We start from the raw sequence: 21,069 nt of genomic DNA, 5'->3' as shown, positions 1-21,069 counted from the left end.
GTGCCTAATAAGAGACTGAAGATCCAACCAGAAATGTGTAACTGTACGTATGGATCTTGCATATTAAAATACTAATATGTACCTTAAAACGCTGGAGAACCATGGAGGTCCCAACCACCCTCCATTAATAAAGATCTTCTGTGACTGTGCAATTAATGAAAGATGCACAACCAACAAAGAGAGTTGAAAGAATTTGTCTTGAAATAAAAATAACCTGCCCAACATAATGGTTAACCAAACACCTGCCCAACTATAAATCTAAATTATATAAAGAAACAATCCTAAATTCGCAGCCATTAGCTCGGTGTCAGCCACGAAGAATAACTTGTCTATCGTGGGTGACACCGATTACCAGGTCTCACCACGAGGAGGTTGCTGCGACTGGAGACCCGAAGAGAGATAGTTGGAATCCAAGTTCTCCTTAGAAACTAGATTAGTCGATACGTGTCTTTTCGTACACGAGGTTCCGCCACGTCCGCCAGCCTAGAGGACAGAGTGTGTTCGTCACCCGCAGTTACCCTCAAGACCGTCCGTGGCGAGTTGACCGATCGATCAACAGTTCACGATGCCTTTGATCGAAAAATGAATATTCGACGCAAAATGGTATTAAAAACAATTATTTATACAACTGACGCTATCGAGCATTATTTCAACTATTGCCTGATGTTAATTAATAATTATTGGAAACAATAGGTACGAAAATATGGAGAAATTCGAGTATTCATTTCTTCGATCGGAATTGTAGCAAAGATACGTAAACTACGTGACTGAAATCGCAAAACAATATGTTGCAACACAGTAAATTTGGAAAATATTCAAGCATCGAGGGTCGTAGGTATAAATCATATACCAGTGGTGATTAATTAGTAGACTGGATGATCGAACGTTTTAGACGCGGACAATAAAAGGAATGCAATTATTATAAACGAATTTATTCGTTGACGTATGTGTTACTGTTTATGCAGTAAGAGTCAGACATTCGTGTCGGACGGTGGTTGACATTTGTAAGCGAGATCTAATCGTGGATCGAGCGGCACTGTTTTGTCGCTTGAAATATTTAATAGTGATCGTCGCAAGTGTTGATCAGGGGATGAAGAGACACAGAGGCGCCGGAACAGCTGACAGCGTTCTCGATATAATCCTGGAAGTTGCTCTCGATCACCCACATGAGTCTCTTGTAACCGGGGATGACTGCGGTTGGCAGTCTGCAATCGCTGCCCTTTTGGACCAACAGGAAGTTGTCCATCACGAACGGAGTCTCTGTGTTCCACATGTAGATGTTCGCGTCGCCTAAATATCAACCGGCAAACGTTTTATTCGAAAAATTGATCAGACTATTTTTAATTGTCGCCAGTTCGCAACGATTATATTATATTTAATAAGCGTTGCTCCCTTACCCTTAATTCTGAAAAAGATCGCCGATCCGTTGTCGGTTCCCAGTAAAACGATTTTGTTTTTCTTGATGCCAACCTCCGCTACGGATCCGTTCGCGTTTCCGGCTCTCAGGTTGGTAGCTCTGATGGCGAAGATTCGGTTAGAGCCCAGATAGGTGAAATAGAGTAGCTGCGTGCCGCAGCTTCTCCTGATTAGCGCCAAGTAGAGAGCGTCCCTCTTTTCAGCGCCGGAAGTGACTGCCCTCGGAAGCACCACGCGATAGCCGGTATCAGCGGTGACGTTGTAAACGATTATGGCCCGGGTGCCGGCGTCGGAAACGTACACGTAAACCTGACCATCCTCCGCGTAGTCGACGGCCATGTATTGCAGGCGAGACGACGCGTCCACCAACGAACTCAGATCGATCACCTTTACCACCTGGAATCGCCCCGCGGTCATTTCCATCGTTATAGGGTAGACGTTCTACTCTTATTAATAAAAATATTTAAAGAAAGTTAAAACCTCGATTGTTGCAGAAATGAATTAATCTAGCAGGGAATAAGTTCCGTCAGTTTACCGTTATTGATATTAATGTTGCATAAACCTCGAGTTGTTAACCCTCGTATATCGAACCATAGATTCAGTTGTTGAATTGCAAACAGAACCGAATGAAATTACAGCGTACCTTTCCAGTGTTAGCGTTGAGTCCGACCACTTTGGGGGGACATCTTCGCACAGGCTGCTCCAGAGTGTTAACGATGCCAACGTCGAGAACCCAGAGGATGTCTTGCATGTCCAGGACAATGTCGACGGCGCTCTGCAGAGCCTGGCAGTTCCCTTCTTCCTGGATTGGCCAGCAAGGGAACGGAGCTACCTTTGGCGAACAGTGTTTCGCCTTGAGGGAAACGGAACCGAGAGTGAAGGGTACGCCAGGCTTGTAGCGTGGCATTGCCAGGATCACTTGGTCCTTGTACACCTGTGCCCTGGTGGCGATCACATTCCTAGCAATGTAACGACCACTGGTCTCGTAGATGTTCTTTGTACTCTGACAAGGCCAGTCCAGAGTCTGTCCCGACAACGTTATCGATAAATCTTCCAACTGTAATTGTTCGTTACGGCCTAGCGCCATTTTTGCTGCCAAAACCGCCAAGCAGACGACCACGAGGAATCTTTTCATCTTGCTAAACGATTTAGTTATTACTCTGTTAGCCTTTTCGCAATAATTTCAAAACACCGATAGATTTACTTTCAAGACCACTTAAAGACTACTAGTTACGCGAGTTTTCGTCGAGAATGGACCAAGATGTTCGAACGAGCGAATTTTATATTCGACTTTATGCTTATATACACACGCGAATCGAGAAATTCCACAACACCCTCGTCGAGCACGAGTTGTGTATTTATTAAACAACATATTGTTCCGTCTGTCGCAATATTTCCGGCCGGACAAGGCTGCACGGGACGTAGAGGGCAACAAGGAAACGTATCTTCGTCAGGCGTTTACTAAATAATAAAACGTTGAGCAAGTGTTTAATTGACAAAATTATTTCATTGACACGTACAGAATTGATTTGCGGAAGTACTTGGAACGTTTGGAAAATACCGGTAAATTATAATATCTGGATAAAAGGTTGCAAGAATCGTAGTAGAGACGTCTTATTTATTTTGTTTAGTCGAATTTATTAATGTTACGAAATTGTTAAGTAGAAGGTGTAGAACGACGAGTCTCACGAATTTTCTCGGTCGTAGAAATCGTAAGAAACGGAACGCGGAACGGTTTCACGTTTATGAAAAATATTTTGACAAACTAGAGTCTTTCGTAACGCTGGAGACGCAGAAGGTCCGTATATAATTGGCGCAATCCTCGAGATTCGTCAGTTCAGTCGAGTTCGATCGACAAGAATTCTTCGTAAAGCTCTTACAAGATGATTTTTATGGGAAAGTTTCTATCCTTGTTGATGGTGACGATCGCCGTCGTTTCCGCTACGACAGACGATCAAATCGGTATCGCGACGGAACCTGATCACACTTTTAGCGTGAAATGGACCGGTGGATCGTTCGAGTGGCCATGCACCGCCACGAAAAACATGTTCAAGAACAGTGGACGTTACATCTCGAAGAACGTGATCGCCAGCAGGGCCGCTATCAGCAAGGACGACGCCATTGTGGCTCTACCCAGGTATGCCTCGACTAACCGGTCCCGAATATTCGACAGGGGCTTTATCAAGTTGGTTTTTAACGTAGATTCAAGTCTGGAGTGCCAGCAACTTTGGCCAAAGTGTCTTTAAAGGACAACAGCTGTGAAGCCAATCTGGTTCCTTATCCCTGCTGGTCCGTGCAAGAGGAAGGAACCTGCAGCGCTTTGCAAAACGCAGTGGACCTTTATTTGGACCCCCAGAACATCCTTTGGGTTCTCGACACTGGAGTGGTGAACACTCTGGAGGAACCTGTACGGAAATGTCCGCCGAAAGTTGTTGCTCTGAACGTGAATACTGGAAAGGCAAGTGTATCGCGTATCGTTTGCCCTTGCATCGTTGTTCCGACGAATGTTGCTTGTTAAGACCGCGAAACGTGAGCCACCGTTCCACAAAATAAGTAAATAGGAATTAACCGACGACCTGTATCTCCTTAAAAGACCTCATCTACTCGAGTTAGATAACGAGTAGTTTGTTACGAACGTACTTGTGTGCGCAACATATTTTGAAAGAACACGATTTGCGAAAGAGTTAATCTATTCGACCCGCAACAGGAGTAATCGTGTAATGCCTTGAAATCGCAGAAATTACTCACGCCCCTCGTCATTTATGCCGCAGCTGGTGAAGACGGTGGAGCTGACTGGTCTAACAAGTCCGACGTCCCGTCTCCAATACGTGGTGTCGGACTACAGTCCGGACGGGCGGGTGTTCATCTACGTGTCCGACGCTGCCACGCGAGCAATCCTAGTCTACGACGTGACTTCCGGCCGTGGTTATCGCGTTGTCTTGCCCCAAGCCGTCGCCGCCGGCTGTACGCGAAGAGACGTTTTGTACCTCGGCCTTCTGCGACGTTCAGACGGAAGCACCTGCCTGGTCTTCACCTACTTGAGCGGAAGTCGCCTCTTCTCGATCCGTACCGAGCACTTGCGAAATGGTTCCGCGAATGGAAGGGTCCACGATCTTGGCCAGAAGCAAAGAAAAATGGTCCTCTTGGGCACGGACAATGGCAGCGCCCTCTTCTTCCGCTACGAGGGCGAAGCGGACGTTTACAGATGGGACGCCAGCACGTCGTTCGATTCGAGAAACTTCCAATTGGTATACACCAGCCAGGAGTGCTCCCTCGCTACTCACGTTCTCGCTGATTACAAGAGGAACAGGATGCGCGTGTTGGAGTCAAACTTCCCAGATTATATGCAGGGCACCGTTGGATGCGGCGCCAACCAAGCGCTTACCATTATGTGACGATCATCATTCCTCGCTTAACCGATTAAACGATCTTTAGAATAGAATTTCTACTTGTTTGGTCAACCCGGTTCCCTTTCCCTTCATATACATACTCGAGATGTCGTCGATGTTTAACGCAGAGGTTCCGAGGTAGCCCCCTTGGAATAGTTTATTAAAACGGTTCTGAACGTTCGATTCCGTCTTAAACTGAATGGAAAATTGGACATTAGGACGGAATTTTATGCGGAATCGCAGTGATTTCTACGCCAATGGAATATAGACCGGGTCTATAAATCAAGATGCAAATCGTTTCGTGATGTTGGCTATATGTACCCTGTTACAGGGGGACTTTGTCAGACAAAAAAAATGGAACCTTTCTCTCTTACAATCACCCGTTCAGCGGCGTTCGATCGCGATTAGTTTGCTTTGCTTTGCTTTGCTTGTTACACGTTTATGTGAAACACTTCAACTCCCGTTTAAATTCAGCCATCTATGATCCGATGTAATGTGAAACGAAGGAAAGGGCAGGCAGAATCGATAATATACTAATTGGTGATTGCGATCGATTCGTTGCTCGCTGTTATTCGTGGAAATGTAAAAAAAAAAAAAGAATTAATTTTTACTTACGGCTGAGTGAAAAATAGATAAAAAGAAGAGTCGTTGTTCGATATCCTTTGCTTAAAGCAAGCCTCGAGTACGGTTCCGTGAGTCTTTCGCAAATAAAAAGAAAACGTCCATCGGTATCATCGTTACAAGTCCTAATCGCGCGTTTCTGCGAACCAAGAATATACTTTCGATGAAAATTGATATTTGGTATCAAATTTGGTTCCCGGTTGAACGCGATCCTGATCGGTGAAAGTACAAGTGTATTTTGTTACGCGTCTCCACTACCCATTCTCGTCACTTGTTATTTACTTTTGGGTATTAATTACCGTTGAAAAGAACCGGAACGCGTGAAACGCGGGTAATAAATCTGGAATGGAAACTCTGCGTTTCATACATGTACATACTATGTATACTACGTAGATAGAACGCGTTAAAATCGAAACATTGCGTACATATACTATGTATGTACGTAATATTACCGCCAGTACGCGTAACTTTATCTCGATTAATAAATTTACGGTTTTAATGTACCCATTTGTGCCGTATCTCGCTCCTCGTTCTTGGTTTCGACGAATTCGTTTCATTCTCCTTCGACAATTTTCTTTTCACCTCTGAAACGAATTTCAAGTTTTACGAGTTACTTGTGCAAATTATGCGATATCCCGAGCTGGCTCTTTTACGCGGAGTACTTTAACGTTACACGTACGTTAACTGACCATGATCGTAATTTCGTATAATTAGGCTTTTGCAACATTCGACGAGCGTCCGTCGATAGCGTGACTTACGGTGGAAAAGAAAAACTGATTGGTACTTATGGTGGGAAGGTCGTGAGCGATCGACACGTTGATTTATGGCGATCGATTAGGCGATCAAAGCGCCGCGCCGTTCAATTTAACAATTTTTATTCTCAGTTTTAATTAATCTATTTACTTGTATAATTTAAAATAGTTTTCAAGAAGTGGCTCGCTTAGACCGTTACGGAATTTCGACTCGTTCGTCGATAATTTATCGCTGTTTATACAATAAATTTCCCCTTTCACTTATTCATCCACCAAATATAGATGTTATGAATAATGCAATGTCTTCTATGTCTTAAAAATATTTATAGCTTTACTGTTTTATCTTGATCGTTCATCGAAAGATTACGCGTATCGTCGATTATTTAATTACCGCTACCGTAACCGTAGAAAGCAACAAAATTAGATAAGCACGTTCCCGTTCCTTTTTACGCGCCAGTAATTATCTCGAAATTCGTATCGGTCGTTAGTGTTTTCGAAGGCAGGTCGATTACTAAACCTTGGGGCACGTCTAATCACTCGGAGACACTCTAAGAACGTATAAAAGTAAAAAAAAAGATCGAACCCGACGGGAATTGGGAATTGGAAATTGCGTATCGAGTCGGGCGCTCTAGTTGTTAGCCTTCCACCAATCAGATTTCTAATTGACAGTCGATCGTTCTAATTCTTCGACGATAACAACATTCTGGCTATTTCTGCCGGTAAAAAATTAAGAAAACATAATGCCTTTACCAACAGTTTAATTAATGGCTAATTATTCGCATAATCTTAAACCGAAAGAAGAAATAAAACGAAAGATCGTTGACGCGACGGCAGATCGGATTATAGGCATCGAAATTAGAAAAGTTATTCAATTATTTCGATATTATCGCCTAACATTGTTGGTTATGACGAGCGAATTCATTTCATAAAGTATAATCGTCCGTTTAACAGACATCGTATAAACTTGGCCAAAAATAAAGAACGGGAAACGTATGCACGTATGAAAAACACCCTAAGTGAAAAAAACAGCCAAACACTTAAGAATTTGTAACGACAAATTGCCAGTTGCCAAAACGGTTTTACCTCGCGATTTTTAGGATCGATAATCTGTCCGCTCAATGCTACATCGATTCTACTATTTTTATCGAAACCATCTGACAAATAATATTTACAAGTTCTGTAACTTTAAGTATAGAATATCGAACTTGTCAAATTGATCGATATTTTTTTATTCGAGGTTGCATAAATAGCGAGGATAGCTAAATAGTTTTATTTTCTAGTTTTCTTCGACACCCCCGCAACTTTTCGATCGTAGAAGCCTGTAAGACTGTGTTGCGTTGAACCGGCCTGTTGTACGACAATGCTATGCACGGTCGAGTGGTTGCACTCGAACTTTCCAAGCCGGGCATGTGGTACATGTACCTACTTACATACCTACGCAACGCTGCGCCGCGCCGCGCCGCACCGCTCCATAAAAAAAAATCAATTCGGCACGAGAACACATCAATAGCTGAGAACTGCTTTACGTAATTCCTCCAACTATCTCGCAATTCTCGCCAAGTTCCGAACACCACGAAATTATGCAACGCGGCACTTAGGTGTGCTTAAAATCGTGACATTCGTGAAACTTTTTATTAGTTTCCTTCCACCTATAAAATTCCATAATTCCGTTAGTTTCTCTCTATTTTTCTCGGAAATATTCGATTGGCCAAAAGCTACCCTCGAAATTCTCCGTAAGGTAATTCGATTAAAAAATGTTTCATTATTATAGCGTTTAAAAAGAGAATTTTGGGGTAAAATTAGGCAGACTACTTTCGAAAGATCGATCGTTGAAAACGGGAAACAGTGAGATTTCGTAGCTTCCGGTATTTCGTGCGACTGCTTGCTATTAGCCTAGCTTTATTCTTCCTTAGGTCACCGTTGCATTAACAACGTGGGGAACTCTTGCGTAATTTCCTTCGATCTCGATGCAAACAGCAGACTCCCGATGGACCTTATCGTTCGTTTCTATGGCAGAGCTGTTCGCGACCCGAAACGTCCTTCAATTTTCCATCTTCCACACCTGATTTATTCTCCAAGTGCACATCGGTACATACTTGAATCGATCAATGCCGCGATTAAAATCAACACCAGTATCCCCCACACGCGTTAGGAAACCGGTATGCGAAGAAAATGGCAATTGTGCGGACCATGATTGTGGTAAATGTTATGTGGATGTCCTTGGTACCTAACCCCGATCGAAAGTCCCCGGAACTATGGACCGCGCCCACTCTTGTACCAATATACCAAAACTCTTTGGTCAAGATTGTCGCTAATTTTACTATATGTATTTTCTTTCTATTATACGTATACAACAAAGTATCGACAATTATCGTAACATTTGCTTGCATTAGGTGGCCGTTTTACCGTTATAGTAGATGGCCAGAAATGTCAGGCTTTGCGTTATAAATCACTCTCCCTGACTTGCGGTGTGATCCATATCGAGAGCGCTGCCGTTTCGAAAGCGTCAACTTCCGAGCCCGATTCCCTTTATCGATATCAGATTTATCGAAAGGCAACATTGCAACGTCTTAATGATCGAGGCGTTGCTTGCACCTCTGGCATCGGCCATTAACCCCTCGAGCGATCGCATAATTTCTGTATTTCGATCGTGTAGTCTCGCATAAAATTCAAAGTCGTTCGATTTTCCCGAAACACTCGATACACTGGCACAAATCGTTGGAAATTATTCTATCGTTGACCTTTCGAGCGAATCAACAGAGTCTCACGGGCGTGAAACTGAATGTCACGAAAGATCGTCGAATAGGGTGATGGAGTGGGTGTGTCGATGGTGCCACGCACCACTCGAACTCGAACGTGTCATTACACAATATGCCCATTTTGCTGTAAGGTTGCCTTCTTGTCTCTAAGACAGTCAGGATCCGAGTCGATGGTAGGAAATTAGATCAGTCGGTGTTCAGACAGCGGTACTTGGTACACGTTTCTTGAACAGGCTCGGTGTTCAAGCCGATCGCATAAGCGCGTTAGACTCGGTGGCCGTCGCGTTTCCTTCGACTTTTCCGCGGAAATTGCTACTCCCGCTCCGTCCGAAATCAAAGTTTTTTTCACGCAGAATGAGGTTGGTTTCTTTCATCGTTTCTACGTCCGTCGTGCACAGTTCCCTTAAATTGATTTCGATAAAAAACATAGTAGTCGAAGGAGCGAATCGAACGGGAGATTAACTCCACGTGGTTATCAACGTTTGTGTCTTATTTTCACGTTCGTACAATTAATTATCTCTTCGCAAGTTTAACGCAAGTTGCACACCGCTGTCGTACTGCACGCGTATTTTATATGATAATTTGTTAGTTTCGATCGTATATTATTGGAAAGATTTTTGCGTTTACGGAGACAGAGATATTTGCATTTAAATGGTGCAATAGTTATAGTTATCAACTTCAGGGATAAATGTCACTCGGCGGGACTCGTAGATCGTAAAAAGTTGTTATAGCGGGACATCGAGGCCGTGACTTTGTTGAAATTCTATGATCGATACCTTTCGATTGCGTAAAATCGAGCATAATCGTTTATGCTCCGTTAGATAGAAAAATTTCAATACTTTTGTTTCTCTGGCTCTCCCTATTACGTACATAGTATATTCGAATCGAGTGATTCTTCTTAAATCAATGCAATTTTTTCGGCTCCCCGTACGAACATAACTTTTTAAGAATACCAAGATAAATTTTCATCGCGATGTGGAATTTCGTATTAGAAATTGAAATAGTAACTTTCACTCGAGTATCTAATTTTACAATTCAGCAAGTTTTCGTCGAAAACACGTACGTACGTAGGTTCGATGAAAGGTTGGACAATGATAGTCGTACATGTCACCGAGATAAAAGTCAAATGTCACTGTCCAGACACGCCTTCGCGATTATAAGACCCGATTGGGCGCAAGGAAAACACATTATGGTACAAGTTGGAATATCGTTTGTCAGCCGCAGGTGGTCGCAAAGCTATTAGCTACACTCGTTTACGCTGTACAACTATCAATATGTCTCTTTGTAGATTAGTTTTGACACGCAACAAACACTCCGTTCGAGTTTCCAATCACTCTGTTTCGCAATATTTTTTTATTTCTCTACGATGCGTTCAACGATGTGTTATCGGAAATACGAAAGTGTCATCGTACGGTTAAAATTATGTTTGTTTGTTTTATGAATGATCGCAAAGGAGGGAAGCAAAATGTGAGTCGCACGAGACACGATCTCGTATATTTGCATAAACCAGTCGTTCGTAATAGCATATGCAACGGTACGGCGAAAACATCCGATGAGTTCAAGATCAAGATCGTGCTCGCTAGGGAAACTTTTTCTTTAAATATCTCCATGAATAGTGCGTTTTGCTACGAAATTTTAACGCAAAAGACGAGAAAGTTGCGACTTTTAACGAGGAACGAACCCGGGAATCGGTTTAAAGATTTAGAGATAAAAAGGTATACCAGTTGGATAAACTCATCTACATATTTACTTGTAGGATAGCAGTTATTCGTTATTCTTGCCTTGTACGCAAATATTCTCGGAAGCACAAGTTTGGAAATAAAGAGAAGAAAAGTTAAATCACATCATTGTGCGGCGAGCGACGTGGACGTCCATTGTCGTAAACTGCACCGGAAGCGATGTTTGTAAGCTTGCGGGTACGGTCGCGGTCTCAAGAAGGAAAGAAGACAATCGGTTTTTAAAGTGAAACTCGCTTCTTGTTTGTTTACAAACACAGCACAGTGTTTACGATCGATTCTCTCGTAAGATACTCGTTGCACCGTGCACCAATGGATGCGGATAAATGTTTGCAATTTATAGTAAACGTGTAAACGTGCATAGGCGATAAAAAAAAAATGACGGCCCCTTCACGTAGGGAACGTTCAAAGGGAACCACAAGTAAAAACACAATAAAGAGGATAAAAACGTCTTTGTCGATTAAGGCGTGTCTGTTGAACGATCAGCAGATATCAGCAGACGCATGTAAATCGAGTCTTAATTAAGCTCGAGGCAATGTCTCGGATTACAGGCTGAGATCTATATTACTCACTCTGTGTGTGTGTGTTCTACCGACTAACATCAACTTCTACTACCGATTGCAGGTGTCTTGTTCTTCTAGTTGTTCTGGTAGGCTCGTCCATCGGCTGGACGAGCGCGGAAATGCTAGAAACGGTAGCCCAATGGCCGCTATTGGATTTTGCTCTTCCGTACGATCGAGAGTTCCTCAATCAGTATCGTCCCGAGAACGTGGTGCCAACTGGCATCACGGTTGCCTGGGACAAGATCTTTGTCAGTGTTCCAAGGTTACGTGCGGGTGTACCCGCGACCTTGAACTACATCCCGAGGAATCTCCCGTTAGAAAGCAGCCCGCAGCTTCGAGCCTATCCGTCCTGGGATTGGCACAGCGCAGGCAGAGGAGACTTGAATTGCTCGAAAATGATTTCGGTGTACAGGTCCAGGATCGACAGGTGTAACAGATTATGGGTCATTGACAGCGGGATAATGACTTCGATCGACGACTTTAGACCGGTTTGCTCGCCGAAAATTCTGGTCTTTGATCTGCAAACGGACCAGTTGGTGCGCCAGTTCACGTTTCCTCGAGAGGTGGGTGTCGTGTCGTGTCGTTTCTTTATTTTATAAAATCTAGACGAGCGTCTAGATTTGGAAATAAGGATTATTCCGTTTGCAGGTATTGAGACCCAACACGCTGCTGACGAACGTTGTTCTGGACGATGTTGCAGCGACAACCTGCGACGACATGTTCCTCTACATCACCGATACCGCAGGGCCCGGTTAGAACTTTAACATTCCTAATCGTTTCTCTTCCGGTTCGATTCCTGGTTTTTCATCGAGTTGCTTTTCCAGGCATATTGATTTTCGACGGCGCCACGGAGAGAAGTTGGCGCGTCGTGCACGCTTCCATGTATCCGAATCCAGATTTCTCTACTTACAGGGTATATGAAATTTTTGCTCCGAGCTTTTGCGAGCTGACCCTTTTTCAGCGAAATACAAAAATAAATTGTCCGTCAGATCGGTAGCGACACATTCGAGTTACTGGACGGTGTCGTTGGAATGGCGTTCTCCCCCAAGCTCGGATTAGTGTATTATCAGCCCTTGGCGACCGATCGAATCTTCAGCGTGCCAACAATGGCGCTTCAAGCGGGTCCTTTGCCTTTCGGCGAACAGCTTCCGGTAACTTTGGTCGGCCGAAAGTCCAGTCCAGGTCTGGCTTTGGTCGTCGATCCTCGCGACGATAAAATCCTTTTCTCGCCGTTGACGGAAACGGCGATCGCCGCCTGGCAGCCGCAGACCAACCAACAGAGGTGCGAGCATCATCCTTTTCTTCGGCATTTAATTCCGAATTTCTTCTTTTTCATCGAGTAGAGATATAACGCGGAATTCTGTTTTAGGATTTTGGCTTACAGTCCAGAGAAGCTGCAATTCGTAGCTGAAATTGTTTGGGCGGACCGTGACAATGGCAACTTCTGGCTGCTGACGTCCAGATTCCAGAAATTCTTCAGAAGGGAGGTGAACGCACGCGACATCAACATTCGAATCATGAGGCTGTTGCCAGAGCCTAATTCGTTGAAACACGAGGCCCTCGACTCTTACAACCAACAGCAATTCCCGATGTATTACTACAACAATACGTTAGGCTTTTAGGAGACAATATTTTAGTATCGTTAGTCTTGTTTGGTGCACATTTAACAGAGAGTTTTCTTAAACGTCGAGTAGGTACTGGTTAAGACACATATGTATATTACTCGTAGTGGGCAGAGTGCAATGTAAATTAATCGCAACAAGCATAAGCAATATCAATTTTCATATTCGAAAAGACCTTTGTAATAGATTAAGAACGCTGGGCGGATTTATGCTCGTACAGTGCAGTATTGAAAGTATTACGCGATCGTAGCATAAAAATGTATAGTAGATTTCTATTATGGGTCAATTATTTAATTATATTGGTCCGTTTTCTAATCTGTATATATATACGCAGCAACATTTTCCTCCGTACCTTTGATAACATCCATACCAAAGTATGGTACAAATGTCATGTTTTGTATCGTTTAAAAGAAAGTAATCCACTTAAAATGAATCAATCGTTAGTCCGTCGTTGAGGCCTCGAATTCAAACATGTCCGCAAAGTATCAAAATTATGCAGATTTACCCAGCCGTGTTTATTTCTCGATGATTTGCGTATTCGTTGGAAAATTCAATCGACAGTTTGATTCGTAGAATTTTAACAAGTAATTTTATCGGTTGGAAAATAATGATAATCGGTGACTTGGTCGTTTGGAATAAATCTCGCGTGCGCACGTTCAATTGCATAACCGATATTTATGTAATCGTTTCGAGTTTCAGACGCCACATAAACACACTATCTATCTATCATCTATTCACCCCGCTATCGATTACGAGCGCATTATTAATGTAATAGTGCCCGCGTTACTATGTAATTTGCAAATTACGATTAATTGGAAACACACGCTCCATGGTGGTGAACGATCCCTAATTTAGAGAGAAATCTTCCCCGATGGATTAATAGTTTGCGTCAAGAATTTAGATATTCACAGTATCCTTGTATTTCGCATAAAAAATGAAGGGATATTACTTGAGTCAGCATCAGTAATGTTTCTTGACAGCTCAAGATAACCGATTACGCGATTTCACCGCGATCCATCCGATGTTTGCGATTTAAACACTCTATTATTAATCATTCGCGATTCGAACGTTCACAGAAATTTATTGAACCTTGAAACCTGTTCCGTGGCCGTGACCAGAAAAACCACGACGTTTGCTGAAACTTGTTCGACCAATGTATAATAAGCCGGACCACGCTGAAGAGGAGATGCTCGATTGACGCTGGAGATCGTTGTTCCGCGATCATCGACGTTTCCTCAGTTGGTCCTCGATCGCGACGCGAACGAGACGAGCGCGTCTCTTTCGGACCTCGTATCCGGTAAAGATATCTTGAATTTATTGCACCAACTTGTCAGCCATCAACCCCAAACTCCTTTCTAATTAGAACGGTACTTTAAAAGTAGTACTCTGTGAAATTTCTGTCGATTAAAAGAAATTCCTCGGGTCCTCGGGTCCTCGAGTCCTTCTCAATATTCCTTTTCGTGGGAAACATTTAACTTGAATCGTGCATAGATTACGACAATGTATTTCACATTTGAGAAAGATTATCGGTACAAGATGAACGATCGTTTCTGTTCGTGTAAAATTAGACTCGAGTCGCGTAGATCATGAGAGTACGGGGGTTATCTTCGCATTTGCTTCGCGGAATGTGCTGGAGTGGCTCCGAAAAGTGCTGGGAATCAAAGTCGGTCACGGCGGAATCGTAACGCTGTTCGTCGTATCCGTGTCATTTCCGTAACGGTGAAAGTTTCGTAGAAAGAAAGAGAAGGTGACGCAAACCGAGATATCGGACTAAGGATAGAAGGAGCAAGAAGGAAGGACGTCTTTCGGTTTCCCTTTTAACCGATTCATCGACGCACCGTCAACGCGGCCGCTGATCCCACGCGCGACTTATTTTCACGACTGTCGGGTGAGTTTTTGCCAATCGGAATGCGTTCGACACGCTCCTTGCCCCCGATCTGCAATTTTTATCTCGCGTTGGGTTTCAATTCTCCGATAAATAACCATTTTTTAAGTGTTTTCGAAACTGTCGAAAACGCACGAATTTCATGTACTTGTAATACTTGTAGTTATTAAATCAGTTTTTTTTACTAAAAATCAGCCGAATCAGCCGAATGATTGCAGATTGAAAAGATCGAGAAACGCGCTACACGCAAAGTCACGTACGAGTGTTTACTAGTCGGTAAATGTTTGAAAATGTTTCACAATCTTCCGCGATTCTGTTTTTAAGACTTTACTTGTTCGCAGTCCAGGATAAAATTCCACGTAATATTATAGATTCGGTATGAAAACTCAAGGCGATTCGCGACACAAGTTCCTTGTCCGAGTTGCGAGACGTCGTTTGCAAAGAACAAACGATCGTTTGCAATTCTAACGAGCAGAGTCGAAGGGAATTCTGTCGTAAGATTATTCGTAACCAGAGTCGTTTCAGAGTTGATAACTAATTTGTTCACAGTTGGAAGATGTATCCGTTTTGCTGGACGATTCTGCTGGTCGTGGCGATTTCCGGTTCGCCGACCTACGAGAAGCTCAAGAGCATTTACGAGTGGAAGAGGTTGGAATTTGCATTCCCAAACGAAATTGCCAGGCAGACCGCTATAAAAAATGGACAATTCATACCTGGGGCACCGGTTCCCATCGACGTAGACGTCTACAACGGAGGTATTTTTAATTCGATGGATAAAATGTTGATTTTTTTTATTTACGTACGACAAGAATTGCTCGTTGTGTATTTTCTAGGTCATATGTCGAGAATTTTTGTCTCCGTTCCGAGATTTCAGGACGGTGTGCCCGTGACATTAGGCTATGTAACTGACGAACAAACGGCGGCTGGAAATCCCATAATCGCGCCGTATCCTAATTGGGATTACAACGCTATAGGCAGCTGCGATTCGATCACCAGCGTCTACAGAATGCAGGTATGCAGATTTCGAATCTACAGACAGATAGATGAGAGAGAGAACTATGAAAATCCTTGGCTTCGTTTCTACGCTTAAATCGCGAAATTGTCTCAACCCTTTGGACGCGTGAAACTTTCAACTCGTAATCGTTCCGCTATTTTCAAGTTCGAACGATCATTAATCACATTAAGAACGACGCGTTAGAAAAGTGTCGATTAGCGATGAATTTTAGTAATTACTTAATGTATGTTGAAATTCAGCTAAAAAAAAGGTAGATATATATGTATATACTATATGTAGACACCGCCCAAAGGACAAGAAAAATGAAATACTTATCGTTCAGATAGACGAGTGCGGTCGCCTTTGGGTACTCGATACTGGAAAACTAGGAGACAAATGGGTTTGCCAGCCGCAATTACTCGTCTTCTCTCTGGACACGAATCAGCTGATCCACCGATACAGATTTCCTCGTGATCGGTACAAGGATGATTCTCTGTACGTGACCGTGGCCGTCGACATTCGGGACGCCGTCGATCGAGAATGCAAAGATACGTTCGCCTATATCGCGGACGTAACGGGATTCGCGTTGCTGGTTTACGATTACCGTAACTCGCGATCGTGGAAGATCGTCAACAACTTGTTTTATCCCTACCCACCGTACGGTACCTTCAATATCAGGGACGACACGTTTGATCTGATGGACGGGATCCTGGGACTGGCCCTAGGACCTCTTCGCAACGGCGACAGGATTCTTTATTTTCATTCTTTGGCCAGCAGAGTCGAGGGATGGGTGGCCACATCGGTGATTAGGTCGGTGCCGATACTGAAAAATATAACAGGACGCTTATTACGTTGCATTTAAATGTAAGCTAATCGTTTAATTATATTTAGAAATTACACTCTGTTTCGCGACAACCCCGAGGCTGCACCGAGATCGTTCGTTCCATTCAAGATGGAGAGATCATCGCAATCTGCAGCGGAGGCCATGGATCGCAACGGTGTCCTCTTCTTTGGCTTGTTGTCGGATTTGGCGATCGGATGCTGGAACAGCAACAGTTATCCCGAGTATGGTGCTCGGAACAACGAGATTCTCGTCACTAATCCGGAAACGTTGCAATTTCCCTCTGGTTTGAAGGTAGGAGGACCAAACGATGTACGTTTCCCTGTCTAGGGCAAACGTAAATTTTCCAAAATTTTTAATAACTATATAGAATACTACTTTCTCTCCCGTTTATAACAATATAATTGGTCTCTATCGCAGATCGTAACTTCGAAGAAAGGCAGGCAAGAGATTTGGATACTCACGGTGTCGTTCCAAAAGTACATGAGCGGTTCCCTAAATTCCAACGAGACCAACTTCCGGATCCAGGCTGGTTTTCTCGAGGAATTGGTCCGTGGTACCAAGTGCGACGTGTCTTCCTTGTCGCATAACGTCGTTGGCTCTCGCTATTACAAATGAAAGTTAGGGCACCGCGAGCAGTCTTCGAGCTACTATCGCGAGGGTTCCTCGCCATATTGGCGACAACGCTCCATCTTTGCGAGCAGACCTTACACTTCTTTCTCCTTCCACGATCATTTCGTATCTTTTTATTCTCGAAAGCATTTAAACGACTATCCACGTTCTCACAGGTACTCCATCTTCTTGGATCACGGTTGAAAGATCTTGATCTTCGCTAAAGTAGTAGCGTTTTCTATTTCTTATTGCTCGCGGTGCTCTACAAATATAATAAAGCAAGTTTTATTTATCCGTTCAAGATATTTATTGTTGCGTGTGTGAATGTATAAAAGATTCATATAACTCTAAAGTAATTTATGTACGTTCGAAGAAATAGCTTTCACAACATTTCTAGACGATTTTAATTTTTTTTATTTTTTTCATTTCCTGCTAATTATCGAGTATTCTTCGGTTAAGCAACCACCTTGACGATTAATTCTCAACGTAAACCATTAACACACAGAGCATACATATTTTTTTAATATTTATTTATGGGAGATGAATGTGCTTTGGAAATAGGTTTACCTAATAATCGATAGTTTCAACGACACGGAATAATTGGAAATTTTCTAAATAATTAACTAAAAAATGATTTCCAATGTTCGTACAAGTAGCAACGTTAAAAAATAAAAAGTAAAAAGTGTCTTTTATTTTAATCGTTTAACAGATTGTATGTAAATGTGTCGGTTTTATTTGCAGTGCTGTTTGTCCACAAAGTTTGCGAAAGTCAAGATAGCAAAATGTTTTCTAGATAGTAATATGCAATTAAGCGCATAACGTTCGTTTACGTTGCGACATTTAACCATGTTTATCCTATTATACATACATATACATATACATATATTCTACGAACGAAACGTCGCAACCTTTTACGTAACAGTTTTTCCATTTACCGAATTGCTCTTGTTTTCAAGAATCGTTGAAAACGGTAACCGTACCGCGTTACCTAGTCCCTATACGTTTGCTTGAAACTATAGTTGTTTACCCCATCGTTTGTGTTCTTCGCTCGAAAGAACGGAAAAGCCCAAGAATGATCGATATCGGTGCAACTTTCTGTTCTTACGATTCGTTTCTTATCGAATTCCGATAGAAATTTATTTTGAAAGAGTTTCTCTTTTCATTATAGTAAATCCGTTGCTCTAATATGGTGTTTCTTTATTGCAGTTTAGACATCGATAAACATTCGTTTGTTCAAGACATTGGAACGAGGTTAACGGTTCTTTGTATTATACATAGAATTCGTGTAATTTACCGAACGTTATTCGCGCCCGACAATTAACCGATTGCAATTTAAATACACCGAGCGGCGGTAAAGCGTTTACGCAGAAAGAATAGAAGTAATTGGCAAGAAACTAAATTTCCATATATAATCGTTCCCTAAATGTCCCCTTATCGTTGTCTCTTATTATCTGTTTGCGAGGCAGAAGGTCGGTAATTTGTATTTATTGGAACGGTACCAGTCAGAATGTTGCATTCGCTTCGCAGTTTTTCCTTTGCTTGCCGTGCTTGGAAAACATTTGTTCAACGTTTCTAGTACTACTATTATTCGAAAACGCTGGAGCGTAGAGATTCGATAAATTGAAAAACATAATTAATAAGATAAATAAAAAGTATAATTTTCTATTTATACTGTAGTTTTTATTTCTAGTTTACGTTCGGTATTATATTAGGTTCGATTTGTAGAACCATGACGGCGCCATGGTTGTTCGCATTCTGTTTCGGAGCAATATTTTTCGAGAGAGTCGCGTCTTGGAACGTGGAGAATCGGCCACTTAGCGTGGTGATGGAATGGAAATACTTTGACTTTGTGTTTGAAAATGACGCAAAGAGGGAGGAGGCTATAAAATCCGGCACATACAACCACTCCAAGTGTTTTCCTATCGACGTCGATATGTGGCTTGGTAAAGTATATTTATATGTATAAAGATTTCGGTATAAATAGTACTCGTTCGTAAAAACCACTGTTCCTAGAGCAGTGGTTTCCACGATCTCTCTGTCGTCCGGTTTCGATGAAATTTCCTCTTTTACGTTGTTTATTATATTATAATGCATAAAAAACAAAAAACGTTTGTTTAAAGATAAAATGTTTGTCACGATAATAAGAGACGAGGGTGTGCCTTCTTCGTTGAACATTGTGTCCAAGATGAAGGGTCCCGGTGGTCCTCTTCTCCAACCCTATCCCAGCTGGGAGTGGACCAAAACGGATTGTACCGGTATCACGAGCGTTTACCGAGTCGCGGTGAGTAAAATTTCGTAACGTTGTCGATTCGCAAACATTCTACTCCGAACCCGTTCTATTCAGATCGACAAGTGTGACAGACTGTGGGTGCTGGACACAGGTGTACTCGGCACGAAACCAATATGTCCTGCGCAACTCCTCTGCTTCGACTTGTGGAGCTCGAAATTACTGAAACGGATCAAGATACCGGAAAATATCGCGGTGAATTCTACGACGGGCAAGGGATTGCTGGTCACTCCGATCGTCCAAATGGCAAACGACGATTGTTCATCGACTTTCGTGAGTATCGCAGTAAAGATAACTAGAATTAACAGAGAAGGTGAGAAGAAAAGAAGGTTAAAATTCATCTTTCGTATACTACTAACTTTAGTATTTTTCCGTGGCAGGTGTATATGGCAGACGCGGAAGGTCAGGCTTTAATCGTGTACGATGGCAAGCAGTTGAAACGAGTGACTTCAAAAGCGTTTGTCTACGATCCAGAAGAGACAACTTACACGATCGAAGGGCAGAGTTTCGAGTTGCAGGACGGACCTGTAGGAATGGCCGTGTCCCATATAACCGATAGACTTTATCTCAGTCCCATGTCGTCCAGAAACCTTGTTCTCATTAGCACCCAATTGTTCAGTGCACTAGAAAAGACCAACGACTACTCTTTCCGAGAGTAATTCCGACTATCGATTTCGTTTAATCTTCCGAGATCGGAAATTTAATATTTTAATGAAAAATCCTGGAGACCAACCATATTTTCCGTTCATTTTCAGGATAAAGAAATTTTTGCCCGCGCAATCGAGTGCTAAGGCGATTTCGCGGAAGGGAGTTCTGTTCATGGGACTCTTGGGTGAGACGGCGATCGTATGCTGGTGCGAAGACAAGGTCTTGAAAACCAGAAATTTGGTTAGTAGTCGAATAATTAATGTACAAGTAACATGGAAATCGATTCCAAGATGATGACCGACACCGATTAAATTTCCAACTAGTTGCGCGGACCTCTATTTAACAGTAGCACGTAAAAATTTTTCGCTCTGGTATCATTGACGAAACTATGATAAGTGATACATAAATACGAAAATTAATTGAACAGGAAAAATACGATCTAATTGCAGGTGACAATCGCCCAGAATTCGGAAACCCTTCAGGGCATTACGGGCCTGAAAGTTAAGGAGCTACCGGAATATTCCGACGTCCTTTTCGCGTTGACGAATCGTTATCAGAAAATAGCCACAGGTACTATGAATTTCAACGAGATTAATTTCCGTGTTTTGAAACAGTACGTGGACATTCTGGTAAACAACACTGCTTGTATGCCAACCGTGAATAAATGGTGAAATTAACGATTCGATACGTACAACCAACGACGGGGTATATTGAAAGATTAAAAAGAATTTTCTGTAATTTCTTACGATGTGCGTTCCGTCGTAACAAGTAACGACACACGGAGGGAGGACCTACGAAATAAATTTGAATTTCTTGCTGAATGTAAAAGCGATCGATCGTTGTTAAATTTAATGGGATAGCCTGACGTTCCTGAAAAACCCTTCCAAATCTTGTTTCTCGTCTGCTCCGCTGCACCATTAAAAATAATAATTATCGTTCTCGGA

At 42.5% G+C, this 21,069-nt stretch overlaps 5 protein-coding genes across 6 annotated transcripts; 4 read left to right on the top strand and 1 right to left on the bottom strand.

The window, feature by feature from the left end:
- Positions 1 to 1,051: 1,051 nt before the first annotated feature.
- On the bottom strand, positions 1,052 to 3,028 carry Yellow-g (L-dopachrome tautomerase yellow-g). The gene is made up of 3 exons (XM_076766121.1): positions 2,060 to 3,028; positions 1,398 to 1,812; positions 1,052 to 1,290 (listed from the first exon to the last, which is right to left on the bottom strand). The coding sequence occupies exons 1-3, from the start codon at positions 2,549 to 2,551 to the stop codon at positions 1,058 to 1,060; spliced, it is 1,140 nt and encodes a 379-aa protein (XP_076622236.1). The 5' UTR covers positions 2,552 to 3,028; the 3' UTR covers positions 1,052 to 1,057.
- Positions 3,029 to 3,298: 270 nt separating this feature from the next.
- Positions 3,299 to 4,814, top strand: Yellow-g2 (L-dopachrome tautomerase yellow-g2). Its single transcript, XM_076766122.1, has 3 exons — positions 3,299 to 3,553; positions 3,619 to 3,874; positions 4,188 to 4,814. The coding sequence occupies exons 1-3, from the start codon at positions 3,300 to 3,302 to the stop codon at positions 4,809 to 4,811; spliced, it is 1,134 nt and encodes a 377-aa protein (XP_076622237.1). The 5' UTR covers position 3,299; the 3' UTR covers positions 4,812 to 4,814.
- Positions 4,815 to 9,142: 4,328 nt separating this feature from the next.
- On the top strand, positions 9,143 to 13,709 carry LOC143343000 (dopaminechrome tautomerase). The gene is made up of 6 exons (XM_076767438.1): positions 9,143 to 9,296; positions 11,298 to 11,799; positions 11,885 to 11,987; positions 12,061 to 12,149; positions 12,226 to 12,518; positions 12,606 to 13,709. Exons 1-6 carry the CDS (start codon positions 9,292 to 9,294, stop codon positions 12,856 to 12,858), a joined length of 1,245 nt encoding a protein of 414 aa, XP_076623553.1. The 5' UTR covers positions 9,143 to 9,291; the 3' UTR covers positions 12,859 to 13,709.
- Positions 13,710 to 14,489: 780 nt separating this feature from the next.
- Y-e3 (yellow-e3) lies at positions 14,490 to 18,842 on the top strand. 2 transcript variants are annotated; one of them, XM_076767437.1, is made up of 6 exons: positions 14,490 to 14,746; positions 15,293 to 15,498; positions 15,577 to 15,755; positions 16,081 to 16,547; positions 16,629 to 16,872; positions 16,999 to 18,842. In XM_076767437.1, the coding sequence occupies exons 2-6, from the start codon at positions 15,300 to 15,302 to the stop codon at positions 17,194 to 17,196; spliced, it is 1,287 nt and encodes a 428-aa protein (XP_076623552.1). In that variant the 5' UTR covers positions 14,490 to 14,746; positions 15,293 to 15,299; the 3' UTR covers positions 17,197 to 18,842. The 2 variants fall into 2 exon arrangements, with proteins under 2 accessions (XP_076623552.1, XP_076623551.1); XM_076767436.1 differs by lacking the exon at positions 14,490 to 14,746 and adding an exon at positions 14,954 to 15,019.
- LOC143343001 (major royal jelly protein 9-like) lies at positions 18,705 to 20,953 on the top strand. Its single transcript, XM_076767439.1, has 7 exons — positions 18,705 to 18,842; positions 18,916 to 19,133; positions 19,311 to 19,471; positions 19,535 to 19,750; positions 19,858 to 20,132; positions 20,233 to 20,365; positions 20,575 to 20,953. The coding sequence occupies exons 2-7, from the start codon at positions 18,920 to 18,922 to the stop codon at positions 20,794 to 20,796; spliced, it is 1,221 nt and encodes a 406-aa protein (XP_076623554.1). The 5' UTR covers positions 18,705 to 18,842; positions 18,916 to 18,919; the 3' UTR covers positions 20,797 to 20,953.
- Positions 20,954 to 21,069: the final 116 nt, after the last annotated feature.

Source organism: Colletes latitarsis, chromosome 6 (assembly GCF_051014445.1).
Source record: "Colletes latitarsis isolate SP2378_abdomen chromosome 6, iyColLati1, whole genome shotgun sequence".
Classification (NCBI taxonomy): Eukaryota; Metazoa; Arthropoda; class Insecta; order Hymenoptera; family Colletidae; genus Colletes; species Colletes latitarsis.
The sequence above is the reverse complement of the archived record's forward strand: the minus strand, read 5'-3'. Positions and strand labels throughout refer to the sequence as shown.